The sequence below is a fragment of the Capsicum annuum genome, chromosome 3, assembly GCF_002878395.1.
Source record: "Capsicum annuum cultivar UCD-10X-F1 chromosome 3, UCD10Xv1.1, whole genome shotgun sequence".
In the NCBI taxonomy this organism is placed as follows: Eukaryota; Viridiplantae; Streptophyta; class Magnoliopsida; order Solanales; family Solanaceae; genus Capsicum; species Capsicum annuum.
This window is the reverse complement of record NC_061113.1, coordinates 249,903,845-249,931,732: the sequence shown is the minus strand read 5'-3', so window position 1 is coordinate 249,931,732 and position 27,888 is coordinate 249,903,845. Positions and strand designations below refer to the sequence as shown.

At 33.1% G+C, this 27,888-nt stretch overlaps 1 protein-coding gene across 2 annotated transcripts; it reads right to left on the bottom strand.

Annotated features, from left to right (window-relative positions):
- Positions 1-19,155: 19,155 nt before the first annotated feature.
- LOC107862518 (ninja-family protein AFP1) lies at positions 19,156-26,025 on the bottom strand. Of its 2 annotated transcripts, none has more exons than XM_016708121.2 (2): positions 24,887-26,024; positions 19,156-19,976 (listed from the first exon to the last, which is right to left on the bottom strand). In XM_016708121.2, exons 1-2 carry the CDS (start codon positions 25,575-25,577, stop codon positions 19,612-19,614), a joined length of 1,056 nt encoding a protein of 351 aa, XP_016563607.2. In that variant the 5' UTR covers positions 25,578-26,024; the 3' UTR covers positions 19,156-19,611. The 2 variants fall into 2 exon arrangements, with proteins under 2 accessions (XP_016563607.2, XP_047265733.1); XM_047409777.1 differs by lacking the exon at positions 19,156-19,976 and adding an exon at positions 22,463-22,927 and having other exon boundaries at positions 24,887-26,025.
- Positions 26,026-27,888: the final 1,863 nt, after the last annotated feature.

Sequence of the window (27,888 nt, the reverse complement as noted above, 5' to 3'; positions counted from 1 at the left end):
TTACATGACTGACTCTAACTAACATCTCTGAAGCCTTTACTATACTGACTATAGATAACTGGAACATGCCTCCAACTACCACTAATCAATACATATGAAAAATAAATTAACTGTACATAAATTTAAACTGTCTGGAGTTTCCAAAACAAGAGAACTCATCACCTGCTGGCTGGAAACTACAACTGCCTGATCATAATGTGCGGGCTACAAATGGTACCTACATTATGAAACAATGTTGCCACAGACGTATATGTGGATCAGTACTTCTGGAATATACTGAGTATGCAGGGGTAAAAGCAATAAGTAAAACTAATTTCATACGTAATCTTAAAACATGTATGCTAAGTGTAAGTAGACTCACCAATAGGCCGGAATAAACTAAAAATTGAAATATCTTAAAACATGAATACCACATAATCTGATAAGTTGGCGAATCCTTACACTTAGTTTCTTAAAATATTTACTTTTGTAGAATAAGTAGAACTGAAGCTGAGATAGGATAAAACATGGATACATGAACATGCGAGACCAAATGTACTTGTACTGAGCTGATCTGATTAACTGAATAACTGATGTCTGGGTTACAAAATGATTGAACTTTAAGTAAAGGGGGTAACTAGTGGCTATATACTGAGTAGCTGATATATGAATATGGAGTACTGATATTCGAACACTGAATAGCTAATGGCTGAATACTGATCACGTAATACAAAACCGTAGTTAGTCTGAATAACTGGGCTAAAACTATGAGATACTGTGCATATAAGATAAGGACTAACGGAGCAACATAAGATAATTGAGTAGGAATGCATGAAAACTGTATTATATAAAAATACAGGACTAAGTGTATATCTGTTATGGTACTGAGATAATATATAATCTGAAAGACTGGAAGCTGTAAAACTGAGTGTCTGAAAGTCTGTACACTTAGTCAAGCAAACTAAAATTGAACTCTAAAACTGAATACTGAACTGAGATTATGAAAGGTATTATCTAATCGACATGTCCCAATCTGAGCTAATTGGGGCCCAACCTGTAACCCCAGTTGAAAGGGTGTCAGTATCATGCCACGGGTACTAACTCTGGCCGTGTGGATCCACTAAAATGGAGTCTCAAGAAACTAAAGAGTCACCCTCAACTAACAGGTGCTCTGGTGAGATATGTGTCAACCCTCAACTGGCAGGTTAACATCTCTAACCTACGCTAGCTCCGTAGTTCTGAAATGCAAGGATTGCTGCTAAGGGTCACACCCTCAACTGGCAGGTGAGCTCCCATCCTTAGGTTCGCTCGGTGATAAATCCTACTCCCAACTGAACTGACACAGATTATTAACTGGCGCATGCACTGATAACTAATAACTGATAAGCTCAAATTATGGTATTTTGAAAATAACATCGCATACGAATTCTGAGGTAATTATTAATGTGTAAATTGATACTGGAACTGGAACTGAAACTAGACTGAGCTAAGCTTAATTGGACTCACAACTAACCATATTACTGACTGAATGACATTGCTCATGGTATAACTGAAATCATTCTGTAGATATTGAAAACTAAGTAAATAGCTAAATTTTGGGTATTCATAACCTCGAAGACTCGATAACATCAAGAGTAAAAGCATACCAAAATTTCAAAAGCATAATGAGTAGTCATCGCTCAACATTCATCTCTTAGGCATTTCATCAAATACATAGGGATCATAAACTTGTGTATGGGAATGAGCTAGCATGCGAAAATATCATGGTCACACAAATCAATTCACAATTTAGGGATTTGATATGAAGATCATAACATTCAAAATATGTATTGGCTCATTCCACTTGAAAACACATATACTCTTAACTTGAAATAAAACTTATGGGGATCATGAACTTAAACATGGGAATATCTTAAATATGGGAAAACAAAAGGATAACATGACTAGTTTCATAACTTGGAGTTCATCCTAAAATTAATTGAACATGATATGGAAATTTCATCAAACATGTGGGAAGCAATAATTTAAAACATGGGAATCTTGCTAAAAATCATGAATTTAGGATCTATCATGAAATTCACTTGAATGGAGCATGGGAAACTCAAATTCATGACATGGAGAATTCAACATCTTGCATGAAATCACACATGGAATGAATTGAATTAAAAACACTATGAAATGATGAAACTAAATCTTTCTTGAACATACAAAACTCCATAATAAGAATAAAATTTCATTCTTTAATTGAAAAGAGGGTTTTTGGGCTCTATGGGTGAAAGGGGACCCATGAATGAACTCCCACATACCTTCATAGATTGGATTTAATGTAGAATCTTGAACTTTGTATTCCTAATGATGTTCTTGAAGCTTCTTCTTGAAGTTCTTGAATTGCGAAGCTTGGGTTCTTGCTTTTCTTGAAGAAAATTTGATGAAGTTATTGGTGTTCTTGAGGGGGCTAGGGTTTTCTTAGAGAGAAAAGGATGAATAATAATGTATCCAACTCTTTTAGGGGCTGAAATTAAGTGTTATGGACAGATTTGGATGAGGAAAATTGACCAAAGTGATCCTAGACCTTTTAGAAATTGAAACAACGTGTGAAATAGCTCTATATCGCATTGGCCATCGTGTTGGGAGAAGCAACGTGTCACGTCGATCATAGCATTGACAACCGACGCGTCGCGTCCCAATTGGGTCGACTTACTGCCTCTTATAAAAAATGTCATTACTTTTCACTCGGGTGTCGGATTAAGGCGAAATTAGTATAGTTGGAAAGCTAATTCAATTATCTACAATTTGGTGGGTCTTGAGCTAAAAAATTCTACATATATAAAAAGTTATACACGTTCAAAGTAGATCCTTGTAGAATCGAATACCAAACTTTGGACGAATCAAAGGCTCTAAAGCTCAACTTTGTTTTAAGTGATTCTTATGAACATTTTTCACCTCGAAAGCACATCAAATACGAGGGTAAAGATCATGAAACTTATATTCACATGAAAATCATTTGGATTATAACTTATAAACGTAAGAACGACGGTTCAAAGACTAGTCCGAAAATGCGGGGTTTTATAATATCTCTAAATAAATTTGTTCAAAGAATTTATTTTATATATACACTAACATTATATTAATGTAATGAATTTGGAGAGATTATATCATTTTACATAATCTCACATATTGATAATTTGAAGGATAAATCTACTAGAAAAGTAGGAAATGAGGTAGGACTACTATAAAAAGATAACAAAAGATAAAATAAGATTATTAAATCAAATCTAATCATATGTGGCATGTCTTAGAGGCTTCCATTCCTATTTTTCTTTTTTCTCTTTTTTTTTTTTGAGCTTTTTTCTAATTTTTATTTTATCTTTTTAATATTGTAATAATAAATGACTCTATAATTAATACTCGACATACTAATTACTTTCTTCGTCCCATTTTACTCGTCCCAAATTAACTTGGCACATTGATTAAGAAAAATAATTAATAACATGGCTACTTTTCCATATTACTCCTATTAAATGAAATTCTAATTTTAGGTATTTAAGATCGAAAAAATTCATTAAAGCTTTTTTTAGAGTAACTAACAATATCGTATAAGTATATTCTTAATTTCTTCTTGCAGGAATGAAAAAGAAAGATGAACAAAATAAAATGTTGAGAAAATTGAGAAACTAATCAAGCTATGATGATTATAGAGACAAAATAATGCAATCCTGTTATCATTTTCAAGAAAAATACAATAGTGTCACCAATGACAAAAGAGTGCCGCTTAATAATATATTGTTCAAAGAAAGCAATTTTAGTTTTTCCTACTTTATGGATACATTGATATGAGTTTCTTTTACTTGAACTTAGATTTATTTTATTATAATCTCTTTGTGACAAGAATTAATTAAGTTCAAGAATATTATTTACAAAGACTTATAATTATTTATTTTTATTATGAAGTCTTTCAAAATCTTCTCTTTGATTGATTTTTAAATATTTTTAGACTTATCATAATTTAGTATGTGACTTTTTAAAAGTTAAACTACATGCATGATTGAATAAAAATTTATAGTGTGTAAATTATTATTGATTACATAATCTAATAAAATAAATTTAAAGCATTAATCTTAGTTTAATTACATTTATTTTTAAAAAATAAATTAAAACTACTTTTTTACAACAATACAATGAAAGTAACAATTCTAATCAATGTCTATTTTCTCGGATTTTTAACTTTTTTCTCTCATTTTGATGCAGCAGTAGAGTCCAAAGATTTACAATAGGTATAAAAAGTTTAAAAGTCTTTAACTTCTTCATCTCCTTATTCAACAATTGTAGCTGCGGGAGATGATTGGGGAGATGAAAATGTATGTATATGCTTCTTGATCTTTTTGCTTTTTCTGTTGGAATGTAAAAGCTTTTGTTGATAATTTACTTTTACAAAGATTATCAGTTTTGTGTATGTTATAAAGTTAGAATTTTGATGAGATGTCGTGCTTCTGAAGTCTTTTATTTTTGGGGTTAGTTGGTAATGACGAAATCAGAAATTTTGTTAAGGGAGTTCAAGATTTTATAAATATACATGAAAATAATAATATTTCACTAATATACTTCATACACATAATATAATTTTTCAATGAATGGTGTTTAATTGTGGCTACACAATAGTGGGAGGAAATGACAAGGAATGCGCAACTGTTTTTCATCTTGCAAATGATGGAAGAACGAGAAAAGTCCAATAATACTGTAACATAAAAATGTGATAAAAGTAATAAGCTTTAGTTCGTCTTTTACTTTTCATACATAATATTATTTTAATTTTGTATGAAAATATCAACAGAAAAATACTCTTTGTCTACATGGTTTTATTGTTTCTATTGACAAGGCACAACAAGGTTACTCTTTACACTTTACAAAGGTAATCAACTTTCTCCCTCTTTTTCTGGAGTAGTGCCGAGCTTATAGTTATAACCAAAAAGTTGTACAATTTTGACTTTTTAAATCCAAACTAGAGTTTAGACAAATCAATACTTTCTAGAATTGAATAATGCTAATAGTGAGATAATTTTGATCAGGGACACATTGTTTGGATGGTTGTTACATATATTGTTAAATAATGTATTATATTGTATTGTGTTATATTATATCGTACTATATAGTTTTAATAAATATAATATTTGAATAGGTTGTATCAATTTTCTATCATTACATAATGTAATACATCTATAATTTAAAAGATAAACCTATCAGAAAAATAGAATATTTGGTAGAGCTAAGGAAGGATAAAGGATAAAATAGGATAACTAAATAATAGATAAAAAATAAATTAAAAAAAACAAAGAGAGTAAATAGGCACTCAGACCATATTGGTCTTGCACAAAATGGGATTTATCATGAGCCTCCCCTCAAAGTCAAATCCTAAGATTCCAGACATTGCACTTTAGCTTTTCAGGGGTATCGATCGTTTATTCTTCGGTTCCTTGCATAAATTTGATTAACATGACACTAGCTTGGGATGATTGTATATCCGCTATGATGAGCTAATTTCTCTTCCAACTAAAATCTCTAGAAAATTTATTGTCTTTGTTGTTTTTAAATGAATTTGGCTTTACTTGCAGGTGAAATTGGTGTTACTATTGAAAGATTAAAAAGTGAGTTGACACCAAACAAAAATTAGAAAATGTACAAATATACCCCTGAACTTCGATAAATGGTATACATATACCCTTGGTCATATTTTAGGTACAAATATACCTCCGCCGTTAATGATTGGGTACAGATATACCCCTCTCACTAACGGCGTGCCACGTGGCAAAATCCTAACCTTTTATCAGTTTTTATTTATTTTATTCCCAAATATTAATCAACACTAATTTTAATCCACTAACCGACCCATAAGTTGACCCGATTCTGTCGGATATTCAAGAGATGCGTCTTATTACCCAACACAACAAACTGACGCGTCTCTCCCACTCTCTCACATAAAACCCTAACAAAAATATCTTCGATTTGTTCTTTAATTCCTCGCGAAGTGATAGAGAATTGAGTTGAGATTTATGGGTGTTTCTTCTTCATCTACATCTCATTTAATTACCATACATTGTAACGTGCAGTTGTTCACAGTATTTCATGAATCCTGATTTCAATTTTTTGATTTCATCTTTCCAAATTGATCATTTTATGGTTAAACAATTTTGTTTTATGTAGACATTTTCAGATTACACTGGAGTTGTATGTAATTTTAACTTGGCATGCACATTTTATTTAGTTTTTTCCTCATGTTTGTTTTAATCTAGCTATATTGATTTATTTCAGTAGACTAGATGTCCTAAAAACATGTCACAGACTTTCCGACCTCCTCGATTACCTCCTTGTATGTCATTGTAACTTCAGAAAAAAGTTTACACTGTGAGTCCTGTTCATAAATGTTTAACTGATTTAATGAATACATAGTAACAGTGTACATTTGCACAAGTACTGCAAAGTTTATGGTATAATAAATCTCGGCATGTCCTTTGCCTTTTGGGGGGGTGGGGGTGGGGGTAAAATTATAATTCAAGTCTTCTAGGTGCTTTTATTCTAAGTTTGGTATTGTAGATACTGGAATTTCATTTCTTTTTCAGTATGCTGGATAATGAAAGTGGTATCATGTTTTCTTAGTCTTGTTATTCCAGGCATAATTATGTTATATAAGTTTGTGTGATGGCACAAAAATTGTGTGTGAAATGATACGAATAGATCAATTTCCTCTTAGCAGAACTTATGATCTTGTGGAGCTCAACTTTATTTTCTTTTTCTAATGCATACTGGTTACTAAGATTTACCAGTCTTTGCATGATGACATGAAGCTTAATGTGACGTGAGTAGTGAGATTTGTAATATGCTCTCATTTTTTGCACCTCCTAATATAGTTCCTGTTTTGATCTTTATTCTTCTTAAACTAAGAAATGCTTATTTGATTCATCACTCACTTTGTTAATGGTATAAAAATAGTCTCAGGAAACAATAATTTTTTTGTGAACTCTAATGATAGTGTGACTTGTTGTCCAAAATTGTGTATTTGTGAGAGAATCAAAAACACCAGCCATAAATGATATAAGTACAACCACGAGGATGGACGTGAATGAGTGCATAATGAATCCGTCCAAGGAAGTGCACAAGTAAAGTGTAAAAGAGGGCCTAAACATACCAAAATCAGCCCACTCCTTGCACTTGATGGGCACCTCACCCTTGAGGGGTACTATGGACATTTCAAACTATTTTTGTAATATCTATAAATAGAACCTTTTAGGGTTTCATTCATCAGACTTTGATGATAATAAATGTTGTATAACATTAAAGGACAAGTCCTCTCTCCTTGAGGCAAAAATTCGAAACTTGTAACTAGGGTGATACTAGGGTGGAATTACTAGTGTTGCATTCTTGCTTAGAACATTGGGTGCTAGAGGAGGTTGAGGTCTCTCTTGTGCTCAGCGAAGAGAGTAGGAGTTCCTATTATCACTGTATTAAGGGTCTAGGTGCTTGAATACACTTAGGTTCTTAGTTCATGAGATAGTGTATGTCACTCTATCTATCCTTTCTATTCTTGCAATCTTGTAATATTTGTATCTCGTATTATACCCGTTTGTGTTTTTGTTATTCCCATTGTTAAGTTCATCTTGTTCTTCATATTTTTGTTGCTAATCATAGTTTGGGTTGGCTGATTTGGTGTTGAAAACACCCCTTTCTATCTCGTTATTGTGTAGTTGTAGCGAATCCAAGAGAGGTCTCCATTTAGTCCACGGTTTGTTGTGATTTGTGGACTGTTTGGAGTGTGTTTTGTGTTTCCATTATCATTCTTGTATCATTTGGTATCAGATCATGGCTAGATCTTATTTCTACAAGATCAAATCTTGGGCTAGCTCACTTGAAAAAAAAATTGAAATCTGAAAATTCTAGAAAAAGAATAATCTGTCCATTATGTGTTCTTGGCCAAAAATTGTGTTTTTGTTGTGTCTTGGCCGAGATTTTTACTTGTCTTTGTTGTCTCTAAGTGTTAGTTTTGTTCCTCACTAATACATTGATTCTATATCTTGATTTGAGCTTGTATTTTGATTTGTTATTGTGAACATAAGCTTGGCCCATTGTTGTTGAACATTGTTGTGGTAGATATTGTTGTTGAGAAACTTGATTGGTTGTGTGTTTGGTTGTTGTTGAAAGAAGTGTTGTTGTTGTTATTCTTGGTGAATGTTGTTGTTGTTCTTGAAGTTCTTCACAACCTTCATCTCTTGTTAAAATCGAAGACACAACACTAAAGAGACTTGGCCATTTGTTGTTGTGGATTGGAGTTGGCCGTTGAAATTGTTGTTGTTCTTAAAGATTGTTGTTATTGTTCTTTAAGTTCTTCACCTTCCTTCATATATTGTTAGAACATAAAGTGAATGATAGATTCTAAAAGGTGAAGGAAAGAGGTATAAGTAATTGTTAGTCTTGAAAGACCCTCAACCACCAAAAGAGTTTACATCACTTCTCAACCACTTTTCCATGAAACAAGGGTCCATGTTTTAAGGAAAAGTACTACAAAAGTCAAGTCTTGAAATTTGAAACTTGAAAAAAGACCCCAAGACTTATTCTTCCCTCAAAACAAATTCCACCAATCCAAATTAAAATTTGTCCAGACTTTGACTTTGAAAAATAAAAATTGTAGAAATCACAACCAATATGTGGCTGCCACGTCATCACGTTACTGTTCACTCATCAAATTTTGGCTCAAATTTCAGATTTCTTAGTTTTCTTTTGTTGTTCCTTAGTTTCAATTTCGTTGGTTCCACTACTAATTGAAAAACTAGTACTCATCTACTAGATTGTTAGTTAGTCTTTGTGTTCGTTCATTCGTGTTAAGCGCTTGTTGTGTGCTTCTCTCTTTTGTGAATTCGTTGTGTCTTGTTGGTTCAAGTCCGTAAATAAACTTTCTTTTGAGTCAACTCAAACGAAAATCTATTCTGGGCAAAGATAGACTCATCCCTCAATCACTCACGAAGTACAAGCTAATTTTCAACACTTGTGAAACCAAGTGTGAGGTAAAAATCGAGAGTGAGAGTGTGGTGAGACATTTTTTAGCTAACAAGTTTGTTTGTTTTGTTGTTCGTTGTTGTCTTTTCTTTTAGTTACCATGGCTGCCACTAATCTTGATGCCACGTTTGACCGCATCACCGACCATATTGAAGAAATGAAATGGCACGTGAAAAGGCTACGCCTATTGCTACCTAAATTTATACCATAAAATTCAACTTCCCTTGTCCAAACACCTTGTGACGGAGCTTCCCAAAGGAAAAGGTAGGCTACCCCAACCCACACCAAGGTAAAGAGGAGATTGAAACATCTTTGGTACGTGATAGTGAACTTATAGAGAGCGAAGTACTTGCATGTTCCAAATCTGTCCGTGAGATAGATCATGCTCTCTTTAGGTTTAATGTCTTATTTGAAGATGATATAAGCACTCCTAATAAACCTAGTGGTGGAAATGATGGTATAGCTTGCCTTGAAGGCTATAACCGATATGCTAACCCACTATGGTGTGACAACATTCCTCCTAAAGATAGAAATCTCTTCTTGGAATATGAGAGTACACTTATAGGCAAGGAATGTGTAGTCTCGGAAATGAGTACTCTTGGTAGTACTCTTGGTGAGCATGATGATCAATTTACTCTTAAATGTAGTTCACTACTTGAGCATGTGAATAGTGTGCTTAAAAATTCTCAAGTTAGTGATGATGTCTATAGAATTGATCTTGATAATGCACATGACTCTTTGAACATCTTGTGTGCTAAAAGCATTGCACTTAGTTTTGTTTATAGAGACTATGTGTATGAAAATATTTTTGTGTGTGAATGTGGGAGTGACATTCTAGGGGAAGGAAGGGATAGCCTCGGCTTAGGCCCTTGGCTAATTTTTTCATTTGATCCCGGCACCCTCTTGGAATATGGAAATCTCTACACTCCCCACTTAATGCTTGGTTAAGACGACCAGCAATATTTGGTTGTGGGTGCTAATGAAGGAAGACAAAGTTCTTCCTTATCTCTTTTTGTGGATGATGACCGCTTTCTTTGTGTCTTTTTTACTAAGCTTTTTATGTTCAATACAAAGGAACCGTGGATATACTCCAAGTTTGTCCCCCCCTCGATATGGAATGTGATGTGTGTATTTTGCTAACCCTAATCCCTCATATCTTGAGGATGTGTGCTTGTTGTCTTCTCTTGATTTTGCGAGGTACGGATTCGAGGTCGAATCCTTTTCAAGAAGGGGAGGATAATACAAGTACGACCACGAGGATGGACGTGAATGAGTGCATAATGAATCCGTCCAAGGAAGTACACAAGTGAAGTGTAAAAGAGGGCCTAAACACACCAAAATCAGCCCACTTCTTGCACTTGATGGGAACCTCACCCTTAAGGGGTATTATGGACATTTCATACTATTTTTGTAATAGCAATAAACATAACCTTTTAGGGTTTCATTCATTAGACTTTGATAATAATGAATGTTGTATAACATTGAAAGACAAGTCTTCTCTCCTTGAGGCACAAATCCAAAACTTGTAACTAGGGTGATACTAGGGTGGAATTACTAGTGTTGCATTCTTGCTTGGAACGTTGGGTGCTAGAGGAGGTTGAGGTCTCTTTTGTGCTCACCAAAGAGAGTAGGTGTTCCTATTATCATTGTATTAAGGGTCTAGGTGCTTGAATACACTTAGGTTCTTAGTTCATGGGATAGTGTATGTCACTCTACCTATCCTTTCTATTCTTGCAATCTTGTAATATTTGTATCTTGTATTATACCCATTTGTGTTGTTGTTATTTCCATTGTTAAGTTCATCTTGTTCTTCATATTTTTGTTGCTAATCATAGTTTGGGTTGGCTGATTTGGTGTTGAAAACACCCCTTTCTATATCGCTATTGTGTAGTTGTAGCGAATCCAAGAGAGGTCTCAATTTAGTCCACGGTTTGTTGTGATTTATGGACTGTTTGGAGTGTGTTTCGTATTTCCATTGTCATTCTTGTATCAATAAAGATGTATGAAAAGGTAATAATGTTTCTTGTTTAACCCTGTTGGTGTTGGAGTTGTATATGGATGAGTATTTGTTCTTGTTACTAATCTTGTTAATTGTTTCTACTTTTCTATCTTGATTATGTAATATATAGGAGAGTTTTACGCTATTACTCGGGGGAGGAAGATGGTTTGCGTGAGTTGCCGTATTTTATGGTGACGTAATCTGTATTTGGTCTATGATGTCGTTATGACCCTTGTTTCTTTTTTGTTGTTCCAGATACGAGGAAGGCGTTATCGCGAGATATAGAAAAGAAGTCTATAATCTCTCATACATGGCCGATGACTCCAGATGAATTGGAGTATGACCGAATCAGTAAAGATTATTACCATGTAATTTTTTAAGAAGTTAAGTTTAGGCATTAATAATTTTACCATGTTATTAATGTCATTGTTGCCTTGTCGAGCTTCTGTAGTTGGTGTAATTTGAAGGATATGCATGTCCAATATATGATGATTCTTTAGCACATTTTCAGTTATAGTTCTCAAGGTATAAAATATGTAACATACACGAGGACAAAATGAGAAGAACAATAAGTAGTGTTGTATCCCAGGATCCAAGCTTTCACCTAAGATTTTATGAGGCTCTATGAAAAGATTAAGCCAAAAAAAATCAAAGAAATAATTTTCATATCCATTACATATTGTATTGTACTATTTGTTTAAATACAATACTCTATTTGATTGTTGATTAAGTTTTATTTTACAATATCATTAATTTATAGTTCGGTAATTAAGAACAAGCACGAGCAGTGCCAAGAACTATTCAAATTCAGACCTAGATAAGAAATTGCAACAAAGTTCAAGCCAAAATAGGAAGCTAACGTGCCAACACTTACTAATTTTCTTAACTAATGAAAGCAACCATGCAAAATCACCATTTATAGCAGCATAAAATTAATGAAATTCATTATCATTGAACTTGTTAGCAGGTTGCACAAGGAAACATAAAGTTCTAATTTAGCATGTTAGTACCCGTGACAAATTAGTCAAAAAGTACTAGAAATTGGAAGTCCAATATAGCAATCTATATTACGACTTTTTTTCTTGTGTAATTTTTTTGGGCATGCATAACTACATGAGACATACTAAAATAAAAACAAGAACACAAACAACCAATCAAAAGATGTCTTAAGAATTAAAACAGAAACAATCAACTATGCCTCAATCCCAACTAAGTGAGTAGGCCATATGAATTCTCACTTCGTCATTAAAAAGAGATAGCCTAACCATGTCGTGAAGGAGCATAACATCATAAAAAATACACAAAATCATCTGTACCATCATTACATAATAATACACATCAACACCATAACAAATATACAACCATCAGTACATATATCAATTCCATCAGTCCCCAACAACACCATATCAATAAGCAACTATTCAGTATCAATACCATCAATCCCTAACAACACCATATCAATACACAATAATTCGATAGCATAATCAAAATTAATAATCATAATAGTGATCATAACATGTCCAAAACAGTCATCAAAACGAATCCAAAAAATCATAATCATAACATATCTAGTAAGTACATCTTGTTTGCAACAAAAACATATCATTAACACAGTCCCAAACCAGCCAAAGGAATATCAAGACGGACCCAAAATAGACTATCCTCTTATTGTCCTTAACATTTCAGCCCTTTGTGTTTGTAACTGGTTGGTTGTAATTTCGTCTTTTCCCTTTCAAGTTAATCCACTTGGTGATATTGGAAGGTTAGTTGGTATCACCTCTGAAGCTTATAACTATACTCCCAGTTGATTGTTGTGGTCTTTGTCTTCTTTATAGTCTTTGTAATAAGCTTCTTCAAATTATGTTTTAGGCATTAAAAGAGATTTTTCATCATCTTCATCAAGAGGGAGGGGGGCAGTTAAGTTGATCTCTTCTTCATCAGGTTCCTCTTCATCAATTTGTTACCTTTTCCTTCCCCTAGCAGGCTGTTTCTGCATAGCAGTAACTTGCTTTACCTACTTTATCATAACATAAAAACATAATAATTACAAAGTCTAATTAAATAAATAGCCCAAATAGCTCTGAAACAGTCAAAATATATTCAAAGCAGACTAAAAACAGATCCAAAACAGATCTACTTAACGTAAAAATACACCCACAATAAACCTATTTAACGTACAATATTAAGTAAAAATTATTATAAATGTAATATATCCAAAACAACAAAAACATATTCAAAATAGTCCTTAAAAGACTCACTTAACTTATATTATTAAGTACTTTCAATTATAAATATAACAGCTCCAAAATAGATCCAAAACAGACCAACTTAACTGATGTTATAAAGTAACAAACTATTATAATGTAACATACCCAAACTAAATTATTCTTTCTTTTTAAAAAGACAAATAAAAAGCTCAACTGAATTTGCGTTACTCCTAAGAAAATATACTAATGCCCTTTTAATAGCCGAGCAAACTTTGAATAAATACATAAATCATTTATACTTCTATATTGTAGTTTTGTACTAAAATGTTTGTCATACTTTCCTTTTTAGAGTTGTATCAGAATGTTGTCCATTTTGAATGAGAGGTATTGATACATTTTGAAACACACAAAGTTGACAAGCCTATTTTTTCTCTTCTTCAAAAAACTTTCTCACTTGTTCTATGACACAAAATTGAAAATATTGCTCATGTTTCTAAAGAAATATTAAACACTTCACTTCTTCAACTCTTCTTATCGAACATGTATAGAATTGGGAACAAATTGAATAGTAGCTATTTTTGTAACTTAAGGGTGCAAAATATAAAATTTAAGATTAAAAAACAATACAATTGGAATGCCAATTGAACAAGAAACTCAAGAAAAAGGATTCATTCATAAAAAAGAGTTCATATGAACCTTAATTTCTGTAATAGCACCATCTGTCACCAAGACATTATTGAACTTTTAAAATCATGCCTGATTACTTGCACAACCAATTAGATGATTTTAAAACTTATGGACTTTTCACTGCCCTCTCTTTTCTATACTTCAACTTTCCCGACAATCTAGAAATCCTTAGTCAGACTCAAACAAGAATAGATCAAAAGTATAAAATCAACAATAAATAAACGCATAATCACAATCTCAACAAGAACAAGAACAATAAATTCTTAAAATCAAACCCATAAATGATTTTTTAACACTTTGAATTCAAACAACAACAAATCAATACAAGACAATATTTAATTGGCGGGTGTAGATGAAGAAGAAAAATACATCGATCTTAGTCGATTATTTATCATGCCTTGAGAGAGTAAGAGGCTGAGAGAGTGGGAGAGACGTGTCAATTTGTTGTGTTGGGTAATAAGACACGTCTCTTGAATATCTGATGGAATCGGGTCAAGTTATGGGTCGATTAGTGGGTTAAAATTAGGATTGATTAATATTTGGGAATAAAATAAATAAAAACTTATAAAAGGTTAGGATTTTGACACGTGGCACTCCGTTAGTGAGAGGGGTATATATGTACCCAATCATTAATGGCGGAGGTATATTTGTACTCAAAGTATGACGGAGGGTATATGTGTACCATTCATCGAAGTTCAGGGGAATATAATAATGATTCTAATTTATGGGATCTTTGTTTTTGTCTTTGGCTGAATCAGTTTCCTTATAACTAAGCTTGGTGATGAAAGGTTCGGGAAAAAAAATATAAAACAGAGTGTTATATTTTGACCGTTAATCAAAGCATACCATGCCATATATTTTGAGAAATAACTAAAATAAACATGATACTCTTATAAACAATACCATACTATACCATGTTAATCACCATCCAAACAAAGTGTGGCCTTCTTAAACCATACGTTTCAACAAATAATATTTTATCAATTTTAAAAATATATAATTTTATAAGAAAACCACATATTCATGTAGGACATTTTGATATATGTAAAATCCTGTAAGATTCGAGCTCAATTCAGCTCATTATTGCATGTCAAAGGGGTCCAAGATTTAGAAAATTTCACTAAATGTTATGACTTAGTCATTTCTAAAGCCCCTAAACTTTGATGATTTAATTTTCAACTTTTTCGGCCTTAGAATATCAATTTTAAAGTTGATTCATGATCGGGGATGTCAATAGTACATCTCGGGTGAGTTTCAAAATTTTCGGACCGGCGTAAGGATGTGTTTGCACTTCCAAAATAGTAGCTGCCCGCGATTAGCCCGCGGTGCGCCCGGTAGTGCACCATAGTGGAGCCCGTGACACTCAATCCACTGCACCGCACTAGAGCCCGCGGCGCCCGTCCATTGCGTGGTCCTTATTTTTCAGCTCCTATTTTCATTTTTAAGGCCAAATGGGTCATTTTTCTCGACCCAAATTCATTCATAACTCATAATTAAAGCCCTCAAAAAGCATTATTTGCCCCATTATTCATAATTTCACTCCAAGAAAGCCTTCCTCACTCAAGAACAAATCCTAGACTCTTCAAAATTCAAGTTCAAGCTTCAAGAAAGCAACCAAGAACTTTCGCTAATTCATCAATTAAGGTATGTTGAGTTATGAACAAGGGCTTTCTTTCACCCTTGTGCCAAAATTACATGATTTTAAGATTTTATTTACTTGTCTTGAAGGAGGATTTATACCCAAGTTTATATATTCTTGAAGCATTGTGATTATCATGAGATTTAAAGCTTTAAGTATATCAAGAAGTGCTGATATTTATGTTCTTAACTTACTAGATTTATATTAGGAATGAGATTGCTCTATCTTGACTTGTATTGATGAAGTATTTCAGGAATTATATTGAGTATGAAGTTTTGGTATGCACTACCATGAGTTTATAGCATAAATTTTAAGTCCTAAGTTTAAGTTTTGAGATTTTTAGAAGTTTATGCTTTTAAACATTCTATGTAAGCTTATTTCAAAATTTAAAGTAAGAATTGATCTTTTGATCTTCAGTTAAGAGATGGAATTCACATTTATTCATTTTAATTACAGTTTAAAGCAAAGAAAAGCATAACTGGTTTTCAGTATAAACCCTTATGCTATTTTAAGGTGGATTTTCTAAAAAGAGAGCATATAAGTAATATGAGAGTAGTATTTAGCACCGAGTTAGATATGAGACCAAGGTCACATACCCCAGAACTACGTGCCATTGTAGGATTAAGTCCCAATATGGGTTCAACATAGAGATTACTCTAGCTTAGGTTCTATTTCGATGGCAAGGGTAAGACAGCCCTACAACTTGGGTGCGAGACGTTGGACTCTAGAATAGCTCACATAGTTTATGTCTGTTAGAAGGACCTCCCAAAAGAAAGAGTAAAAGTAAAGGTTTTATAACTAAGTGTTATGGCTCACAAATATTAGCCTTATGCTTCATTACTCAGGTTTATGATTTTACAGCTTTTGTTTTATTCAAGCTCAAGGTGAGTCATCTACATTTAGCATGCATTATTGTAAAGTTTATGTGTACATTTAGTTATTGTTTTACTTATGCATTTACCCCCCCACATACTTAGTACATTTCAAAAGTAGTGATTCATATATATGTCTATGTGTTACATTGTCTCACAATGTAGGTACCAATTATAACCCACACATCATAATCTGACAATGTGTAACTTCCAGTCAGCGGGTGATGAGTCCTTTTGATTCAAGGGCTCGAGTCAAACATAGTTCAAGTAGCATCTTGTTTTCTTTATTCAGTCGTATTGATTAGGGATAGTCGGGGGTCATGTCCCAGCTATCTATAGTCAGTATAGTAGAGGCTTCATACATGTCAGTCACAGACATTTAGTAGAATTAATGTATTTGATTTCAGTTTTGTTTTGTATACCCAGAGTTGTAATCGTTTTAATAGTTCTGTTTTGAAGATGTTCAGCTAAAGACTTTTCTTCCGCTCATTTCTTCAAGATTTATGTATCTTATTTAGTTGCTCATGAGTTATGCCAGTATAAGGGTTAACTTAAGATCACTTGTGGTCCTAAGCACCGTGTGACGTCCAGAGGTAGTCTCGGGGCGTTACTATATAGTAGAATCTCCCACGATTATATATGTAATAAGCTCATAACTTGATATTCCAATTGTTTCCAACATAATTTAATTCATGGAAAATAAACTTCAACCACAAATAAAAATATGAAAAAACAACAGTTTTATTGATAAACGATGAGGGTACAAATCTGTTCCTCCCTTGATTCTTCTCTCTTGATTTTCTCCGTAATTAAAGGGACGTCAGTAGCATATTTCTCGAATGTATGAAGCTTTGGGTATGAATACTCCGTAATTCGAGAGTCGTTAGTGTCGTATTTCTCGAACATAGGAATATTTGAATTTTATCTCCATGAAAGGAGGATTTATCTTCTTGATGTATTTGATTATCAAGAAGAGAGCATTTTGATCTTTATGAATATCCCATGAAGGATTTTGATCTTTATAAATATCCCATGAATTTATTGGGACTTTCCAGATCTTTGATCTCTTTGTGAATATCCCGTGAATTTGTGGGATACTGGAGATGCCTCTTTAAAGGGATATTTGCCCCCTTTATATCGGCGTAATTTAGGTTTTAGGTTGAGTAGCCATCAATCTAGATTTAGGGTAAAGTAGTCCCCAAGAACTCTAACCAAAATTGAATTCTTTTTGTAGAGTCCACAAAATTTCAATATCTACAAATGCCCCCTGCTTCAAGGCTTGTTGGAGTGTAGACTTAATGAAACTTAAAGACGAGTCTTGAAGTACCGTTCCATCTTTACAATCCTGCGGCTACAGATTTGCATATTTGATTTATGAGAGAAGAGATGAAGGGCAGATTTGGTCCCACTAGGCGTTCCAGAATTTGTTGGACAATAAAGTTTTCGAGGCCGAAAAATAAATAATTCGAGACAAGAAAATATTGCAACAATCAATTTTATTGATTTCAATGCGAGTGTTACAATCTCTATGAATCCTCTGATTCGCCTTTTCAAATATAAATTCAAGGGCTTGAAGCTTAATCTTGAATTTGAACTTGATTTGTTGGACTTGAGGGACTTGATCTTGACTTGTGCTTGAATTCAAGGGTTTTTGAGCTTGTTCTTGAATATTGCGATCTAGATCTTGAATCTTGATGAACTTGATTTGAATGCCTGAATTTTTTAGAGAAATTATGACGTTTGATCCACGAGTTTTCTCTTGCTACTTGTTAGAATTCTGGGGGCCTTTTTTTCAATGAATTATAAGACCCCTATTTATAGTTGTGGGAAGGGAAGAGTCACGATGAATATGGACTTCCTTTGACCAATCAGATTTAAGTGATGTGGCGCCTTTTTATGGGCTTTTATTTCATGGGTCTGTTGCATCATTTTGACATGTGGCACGGTCTTATTGGCTCCTTCACTTGACTTGGCATGCCACGCCATTTGACACATGACGCTTATTTAGGCTTTTAGAATATGATAATATCTTGAGCTTATTAAAGTGGGCTCATCATTTGTAGCCCAAATTAATGGACCAACTCAATAAATATTAGGCCTTAGTTAAATCCATGCCTATTTGGACTTAAATAATTAATTCAATTATATTAATCCGCAATATTTATTTAGGACTAACATATTTTGAATTTAATATAATTCAAATTTTGTACGAATTTAAATTTAATAAAATTTCGTTGCATGCACCAGTCTTTTAGTATAAAATATTTCTCAAAATTAATTAACAATTATAATGTAACAGAAGATAAAACAATCTTGGTATAAAATAATTCTCAAAATTAATTAGTCTTTTAGTATAAAATATTGCTCAAATTAATTAACAATTATAACGTAACAGAGGATAAAACAATCTAAGAAAATATTTCTAAGATTATAATCTCTTATTTCACCCATAGACCACTTAGTTAAGTTTCACTCAATTATCCTCATATGCAAACAATCCATAAATATCTTAAGTTTGTTTATTTACTAGCATGTGCATCAGATCTTCATATATTTATACCTAATTTGCCCTTAGGCAGACACAACCCCAAAATTTTCTCAATACCAAAGTTAAATTACAATTGTTGCGTAGTTCGTGGAATTGAATTACTAGTGATAAACATTCTCTCAAAACCAAATCCCCTCCCCCATTTTAAATCATGCTTTTTTACTTTATTTGCCCTTGCGATGTTTTATTAGTAAGTGTCAAGACCCATAAGACTAGGATTCTAATTTCACTCTTTGTAGATTCGACTTCAACGAAAATTGGGATATTGACAACAACCATCCTCTACCACTTTACATGATATAAGTGAGCGTTATCACTGTGTTGTTGCAGCTTTCCAAAAATATTATCTCTCACATCAAATCCTCCAGCAACATTCAAAAGTCTTACATGAATCTAGTGACATTTTCGAAAGAGTCCTAGCAACATAACTCCTCAGGCAACTTAATTTTACACCTAGAACGTGAAATCTCTTATCTTCATTTTACCGCACGTGATGCAGGTATCAAATACATGATCAATGTCCATAGTGCTCCTAGTAATTGTGAAGTTTGGAAAAAGGTCTCAGTTACTCATTTGCATGGTGTATTGTATGATGCTCTCCTCCAACATTACGCAAAAGAGGCTATATTACCATGCGCTCATAGAAAGGGAGAAGAATTGGGTTTTGTAACTATATGCTTGAGAGGGTGAGCAACGTCACTGCCTCCAGCATGGTTCACAAACTCAGCAGGTGACAAAAAATTTGCATGACAAACGCACATAATTCTAATCTCTTCCCCCTTACCATACTTATATAATATACCGTCTATTCTCCTCCCATTAGGACCATCTCCTTTTGTGAAAACACATGGCATATCCCCCAACACGTTTGTCCTAATTTCCTGCACTTGACTTTTTGATTTATCGACCATGTTAGATGGACTAATTTTCCGCTCTCCTGGTGTTCTGCTTCCAAAATCTCTCTTTAATGATTGGATACTGGGAGAGCTCGCTTCAGCCGTTCCTGCAAGAAATATTTTATTTGTCAATGTATTGGAAGAAAGAAGAGAAAGCAAAGATGGAAGGAAAATGTTAAAAGCATATCAGGCGAAAATGGCACGTATGCACTTCCAAACTTTTTGCTAATACATTATTGAAGAATAACAAAAAAAAAAAAAGAAAAAAACAATTCACAGGATCATCATATGTATTTCATCAGTACACATGTCATAAACACAAATTATACCATATGAGCCGCAGTCTATAATGGTACCTGTTATAGTAGGTTGTTCCGACACATATTTTCAGAAGGTTCTACACAAGAACTTCACAGGAAACTTTGGAAATAGAAAATTTTTCTGTTTTCTCTGCTTCGATCATTTTCTTTTTTCAGGACGAAAAGAAAGCGACATTAAACGGAACGGAAATATGCATTTAAATAAGAAATTCTGTGTTTAAATGACACCTATTTTTATCAGTCGTATTGATTAGAGATAGCCGGGGGTCATGTCCCGGCTATCTATAGTCAGTACAGTAGAGGCTTCATAGATGTCAGTCACAGACAGTTAGTAGAGTTGATATATTTGATTTCAGTTTTGTGCTGTATACCCAAAGTTATAATCATTTTAATAGTTTTATTTTGAAGATGTTCAACTAAAGACTTTTCTTCCGCTCATTTCTTCAAGATTTATGTATCTTATTCAGTTGCTCACGAGTTATGTCAGTACAAGGATTAACTTGAAATCACTTGTGGTCCTAAGCACCGTGTGATGTCCAGAGGTAGTCTCAAGGTGTTACTATATAGTAGAATCTCCCACGATTATCTGTGTAATAAGCTCATAACTTGATATTCCAGTCTTTTAGTATGAAATATTTCTCAAAATTAATTAACAATTATAATGTAATAGAGGATAAAACAATCTAAGTATAAAATATTTCTCAAAATTAATTAGTCTTTTAGTATAAAATATTGCTCAAAATTAATTAACAATTATAATCATAAAACAATCTTACAAAATATTTCTAAGATTATAATCTCTTATTTCACCCATAGACCACTTGGTTCTATCAGAAGTTTCACTCAATTATCCTTTTAGGCAAACAATCCATAAATATCCCAAGTTTATTTATTTACTAGAATGTGCATCAAATCTTCATATACTCACACCTAATTTGTCCTTAGGTAGAAATAATCTCAAGATTCTTTCTATACCAAAGTTTAATTACAATTGTTGCGTAGTTCGTGGAATTGAGTTACTAGTGACAAACATTCTCTCAAAACCAAACCCCCTCTCCATTTTAAATCATGCTTTTTTACTTTATTTATCCTTAGGTGTAAGACTAGAATTCTAATTAGACTCTTTGTGGATTCGACCTCAACGAAAATTGGGATATTGACAACGACCGTCTTCTATCACTTTACGGTCAACCATAAATGTAAAGACTCATACTATTGCTATCAGCTAAGCCCCTCCGCACGTCCCATCGATTGATTTATTCTTTCTAAAAGAGTAGCAACAGCTAACACATGTACAAGAAATAACCCAAATCAGACTACATTTTAAATTCTCTAATTCTCTAAGACATATGTACAAGAAAATTGATTTTTCTTTCTCTGAAATAGCACGATGTAGTGGTGAAGCAGTAAATATACTTAAGAGACAAAAAGAGAGATAACAAAGAAACAAACAAAAAAAAAGAGGTGATATAGAGCAGCAGTTCATGCCAAATGAGCGTGTGGAACTAGATCGAAGAATTCATGATCAAGATTATTTTGCACTTTAGAAAGTGGTGTAATTTGCACTACTGAACCTGAAACAAAATATTTTGCGATCCCACGATTTTTAATATATTTTATCAGTTAACATTACGATCATGAACCTTATGATAAAAAACAATAATTTATGGATTTTTTGTTAATCAGCAACTACAAGATCATTATATGTTCCAGAGAAAGGAATAGGTATTGAGTGCTTCCATAGCCATAAGATGAGCAACTAGCTGAGCAGAAGAATATTTGATCCTCTCCTTCTTGCATAGAATTTTTCAGGAAATTGAGTACTTGATATGGAAATAAACAAATGAAGGATACTGTACACTTTTACATGGAAATCAGGGATTAAATAGTATTCTGATCCAAAATCTGTTTACAAATTTAGATCGATAAAGCACTTCAGCATTTTTTTCCCATCAGATGAAACACATCATAAACAAGTTCCTATGATTCTTATCATCCAAAATCTAGTAATGATCAAGAAAGAATTATAGAGCTTTCCAACCATTTTTAGGCGAATAAAATTTTAAGTAAAACTAAACGTACCTAATATATATATATATATATATATATATGATAAGAGCGCTTTTCAGACATTTTCCCACTTTGTAGCAAGCTGCACATTCAGGTTCGGTACGTGGCAAAAGAGAAATATATATCTAGACCAAGTTTTAGATGATTTGTTCAATGCTTTTCTTTTTACAAAGCCAAAACCAGAAGAAAACATTTCGTAGTAATTTCCATAACAAAATAAATAGCCTCATCCATAATAACATTATTACTGTTTAATGCGTAAATGGTTCAAAAGATTTAGGTAACAAGTACAATAAGAAACCTAATGATAGCGATAGTGATGGTCTTGGCACTCATCATGCAAAATATTAACACGTACCGTGCATTAAACTTTTAGTCAGAAAAAGCTCTATTAAGAAAATGCTAGATGACTGAAGTTCTATCGACATTGTGCACCTGTTTCAACTTATGAAGGTTTTCCATCAATGCAAGCAGTGGACAACTTCAATTTTTATTTAGGTCTATCATCTTGTTTTGCATGATAAAAAAGAATATCAGAAAACTCTTATCTTTTCTAGCATTTTCATATGAGCTTTTACCCCGTACGATGAGTACTTAACTTCTGAATCAGGTCATTCCACAATTAGCATGTATGTCGAACACCTTCTCTAGAGGTCTGCTTGGAAGATCTATCATTTGACAAATGTAAACACAAAGGTTTCCAATTCGTGTTATGGCCAAAATGGAAATAACAAAAATTCCATGCAGAAACGTATTAAATCAAAATGATAATCAATTAGAAGTCATCAGCAGTTACAATATTAGGGGAACGGTAAGTGCATAGAGACCAAAAAGTAATAATCCAAAGAGAACCAAAGGCATCTGATATGATTGGGATAATCCACAAAATCTGGTTTATTTTCTTATATAAACGCTTGTCAAATTTTATTACAAAAGATTTTTGAACATTAGCCCCAGCATGAGAATCTTATCCTTCATCATAAAGCGAGAAGATCAAATTAACGAGAGAAAAGAAAGAAAAAGCAAAAGAAAAATTTTATTGCTCAATAACTTCCTTTATTGTAGCTTTGTATACTGATGCTTATGCAAACAGGTAATGTTTGATATCACAAAATCAACAACTCCTCAGATTTGATTGAAGAACTAAATAGACCTCAGTAACCATGCAGAGTCAGACTTCAGGAGAAAGAAGAGAGATTTTACCATACAGAAAGGTTAATTAATGGTGAGTTACCTGCAAATTAACTCTCTACCAACCAACCTACGTTGCTTATTGCGTCATATGTTTTCATTTGTCACACCAATAAAAGATTGCCTCCTATTTTTTACCGTCATCTAAAGAACCTAGGAGATAAGAATATTGACTGCCTGTGATGTTTTCTAAAAGTTACACAGATTAATATCACAGGTGGAGTGGTGTCACATATTCTAGAATGTCCCAAACTAATAAAGAGTTTCACATAAACTACAACGCAGGAAATATTTTCTAATCAACATTTCCAAATTAGAAATCAACAATGTCAGAGTCTCTCTCTGAGGAATAAAGCAATTTATAAAAACATTTCACCTGCTATGTTTACATCAATCAACCATGAGAATTAAAAGAAAAGAGTATATCATTTGAACCTAGTTGGTTTATCAAACACATCAACTGGTTTATCTTAAGCATTTTAACAGTATGTCAGATATGATATAATTTTCTTTAAGTCGTAGTTTCTAAAATTCAGTTTTATGTCAGATATGATATAATTTTCTTTAAGTCGTAGTTTCTAAAATTCAGTTTTATGTCAGACTAAGTACTGATAAAGAAATGGATTTGGGTCTAACTCAACCTCAAAAGCTAGCTCATGAGGGGAGGATTGCCCAAGACCATATAAGGAGACCAAGGACCCTTTAGCCCACCGATGTGGGACTCCAACAAGTACCTCTAAATACTTGACACAAAAGAAAACTCTTAATGCGTCACCAGTAGAAGGAAGTGCAAATAGCAACAACTCTGGGATAAAGAACATGGAAAATAGCAATTAGGAAGAACACATGCATGTGGGTGTAGATAAAAGCAAAAGACAAAAGATTTGGAGGATCTTTGACAGCAAGATTCAAAAAGAAGCATTAGACTCTGTTCCACTACAGTAATGTAAAACGTGACAACACCCCTACTAAGCCAAAAATAGCCTACTCAAAGAAGGATCAAGAGTTCAATGCCAAAGTAAAAAAATAAAATGTGCTACTTCCCCTCTCTTGATTTAAGTATGTTACTTTTTTTCTTTTTAGACTGTTATCAAAAATGTCTCTCTCTATATATTTCGTAAGTTAAGACAAGTTTTAAAAGACTACATACATCTTTAATTTCAAGACCACGAGATTAAAAGATTTCTCCTTTTTACTTTCTTAAACTTTACTTATGTCGAGGCAAATTAAGACACACTTATTAAATAGGGACAGAGGGAGTTGTAGTAAGAAAATTCCAATTCTTAAACAATTGCAAATTGTCTGATTCTAAAATCTAAGCAATTGATTGATTCATCAAAGTAGTAGGAAAATTAAGCAATAGTAACAAAGAAGAAGCATATAAACAAGTAAAACAATACGTATATAAGTTAAATTCATAAACAATTTTACCATACCTAGTGCAGGTTTACTTTCCAATTCAGATATACTTGAAGAACAACCACCTTGGGATTCGATCAACCCTTGTGATGCTTGATTCCTTTTATCTTGCATTTCCATATCAGCCCCAAAGGCAGCCAATGTTGGCAACTTACAACCAAACTTTTTTGCAGTAGCCAAGAAGTGTTCCTTCTCCATTAATTTACTACCTTTCAAATTCATATGATCAGTCCCTCTCTTTTCATCTTCCATACATTTCTCAGTACCTCTTAAGAAATTCCTCTGTACTTTCTCTGATCTTCTCCTCTTAGCCTCCATCCTTCTCAAACTCAGTAATTCTTTCCTTTTCCTCCATTCTGCCTCTGTTTCCACTGGCAATGAAGAAGTTCTCATCAAGCTGCTAGGAATATTATAAGTCACTGCTGGTGATGATGATGCCACTACATCATCATCTCTAATTGTTGGCAAACAAGCAGCTATAGAAGATGACCTCACCAATGAGCTTTTGTCCGCACCAAATCTTCCTCCTAGTGACAATCCAAGATTCAACTCATCTTCATTTATATCCTTTCTTGCTTCCTCAGCTTCAGATTTTTCTGAAGTGCCCATAAACCTTTGCAATAAATCCCTTGGAAATCTGCTTGTATCCAATGAAAGATTCTCCATCTCCACTCTACTTCTCCTCCTCTGATCATCTGCATCACCCATGGTAGAACCATACACCAAAGAAACAAATAAAATAAAATCAAACGTAACTGTTTTCACATGTTTCTGCAATTATATCCAGTTTAAAAACGCCCTGATGAAAATATGTTATCTTTAACTGCATTTTTGCTCCAAGATTGAGTTTTTACACCAAGAATGTCAGAAAAAATTGCAAAATAAACATAAAAATCAATTAAACATGTCATACAAATGGATGGTAGAAGCAAAAAACAATCAAGAAGGGTGGCTGTAAAAATGAAGAAAACAAGAAGAATAGTTAACAGCAAAATGGAAAATGAATGAAAGAAAGGAAGGAAAATGGGGCATGGAATTCGTGTGCGGGATAGGAAGGGGGACAAAGAAAGTAGTTTGCAAAGGACAAGTGGCTGAAATTGGAAAGGAAGAAGGGTGACACGTGGGTACGACTGAATAGCCCCCTTTAGGTGTTGTCTCTAATCAAAGAGTTTCTACAGATGGAGATGTTTTAACTTTGGGATATTTTTGGATGTGATCACTGATCACTCACACGTGTCAACCTTTTATATTTGGGTCAATAGTTTATTAAAGTTTGATCAATCATATAATTGAATCCTCCATTCCATGAAAAATTTATGAATTTAAGTTTGGTTGATTGTTGGTATAGTTTTTTTTTTATATATATAAATAACATAAATATTAATTCTTTTAAAAGTAATTACACTTTCTCTCATTTTTTTTTAAGTATTTTACTATTTTTTTTATTAATATACATAATATATTTGAATATACATAGTATTCGGTGTATATATTGAAATTTTTGCAATATATTTAAGAAATTGAGATCTTTTGTAATATTGAAAACATAAGTTGTGTATTTGTGTAATTTTTAATTTTTTTTACACCATCATGTAACTTTTACTTGTTGTAGTAAGTCATTTATTTCTCTGCCAAAAATATAAAAATAGATGACCTACTACAATAGGTAAAAGTCACCTAATGGTGTAAAAAAAACGATACCAACGATGCACCAAACTTAAACTCAAAATTTATACCCTATATTTCTTTGTTGGATTTGTGAGGATTCAAAGTTGTTGTGAGTTGTGATTTTGAAATGCAAGGTATAATCGATTGTCATATTTTAAGTTTAAATTTTAGTAGAATTATAAATAATAAGTTGGATTATTTATGTGAGGATTTAAAATTATTGTGACTTTAAAATGTGAGGTATAGTCTGTTGTGATGTTTCAAGTTTAAATTTTAATAAAAATATTAATAATAAATAATTTTTTTTATATTTATTAAATCTTGATAAAACTAATACAAAGTAACAATTATTTTTAAAATGTTAATTGAAATATAATTAAATCAATATAGACACTATAATTATAAACTTTTTTATTTTTAAAAAATTGTTTATTGCCTCACTATAGGTTCCTTCATTTAATAACATGAGTTTTATGCAAAAAAATATCTAGACATATTATCGTTCAAAAATATATAAAGATAAATATAATAAATATCTTTTTTTTTTTGGTAATCAGGAATGCATAAATTTAAAGGAAGTTTAAGTTACGGTTGATGCCAAGTTTGGCTCCAAAATGAAAGATTCATGATTGTTTGTACATGAATTGATGGTTCTAATTGATTGAGTTCCTTGCATGTCTGCCCAGACAACAAGTGCTAGAGCAAACACTGGAGGAACTGCAAAAACTTTAATTGTCCTAAAAACTTGCTTCTTTGCTGCTTCTTTTGCTAATATATCCGCAACCTTGTTCTGCTCACAGTAGCAATGAATTATTGCTGGGCTCCTTAGATGTCTCAGCACACACCTGCAGGCATCCAAGAAGGGATCATAATGTAAGTTCCCTTGTTTTAACATATGAATGACTTGTAATGAATCTATATTAATCTCAATGGGTACAAGGTTATGTTGTTTCGCAAGTTTGAGGCCTTCGAGGAGGGTCATGAGTTCCATGTGGTTGTTGGTTGTAGCGGAGTAGGCTTTATGGAAGTCCAAAACTCAGTCCCCCCTGCTGTTGTGAATTACGCCCCCTATTCCCCCGTTCCTGGATTTCCCAAGCACGAGCCATCACAGTTTAGCTTAAATCCGTCCTGTGGAGGGGGCTTCCAGTTAAGAAGGAGGGAGGTTGTTAGGGGTTGAGAAATGGTAGAGCTACAGGTGAGGTGAGTGAATTCCGCAGCGGCCCCATAGGCATTATTAAAGGAGGGTGTTTGATTTGAGTTTTTGAATAGCGCTGCATTCCTGCAGCTCCAAATATAATAAATATCTTTCAATCAGTCATGCATATGGCTAAAGATGACCTTTCGAATCATA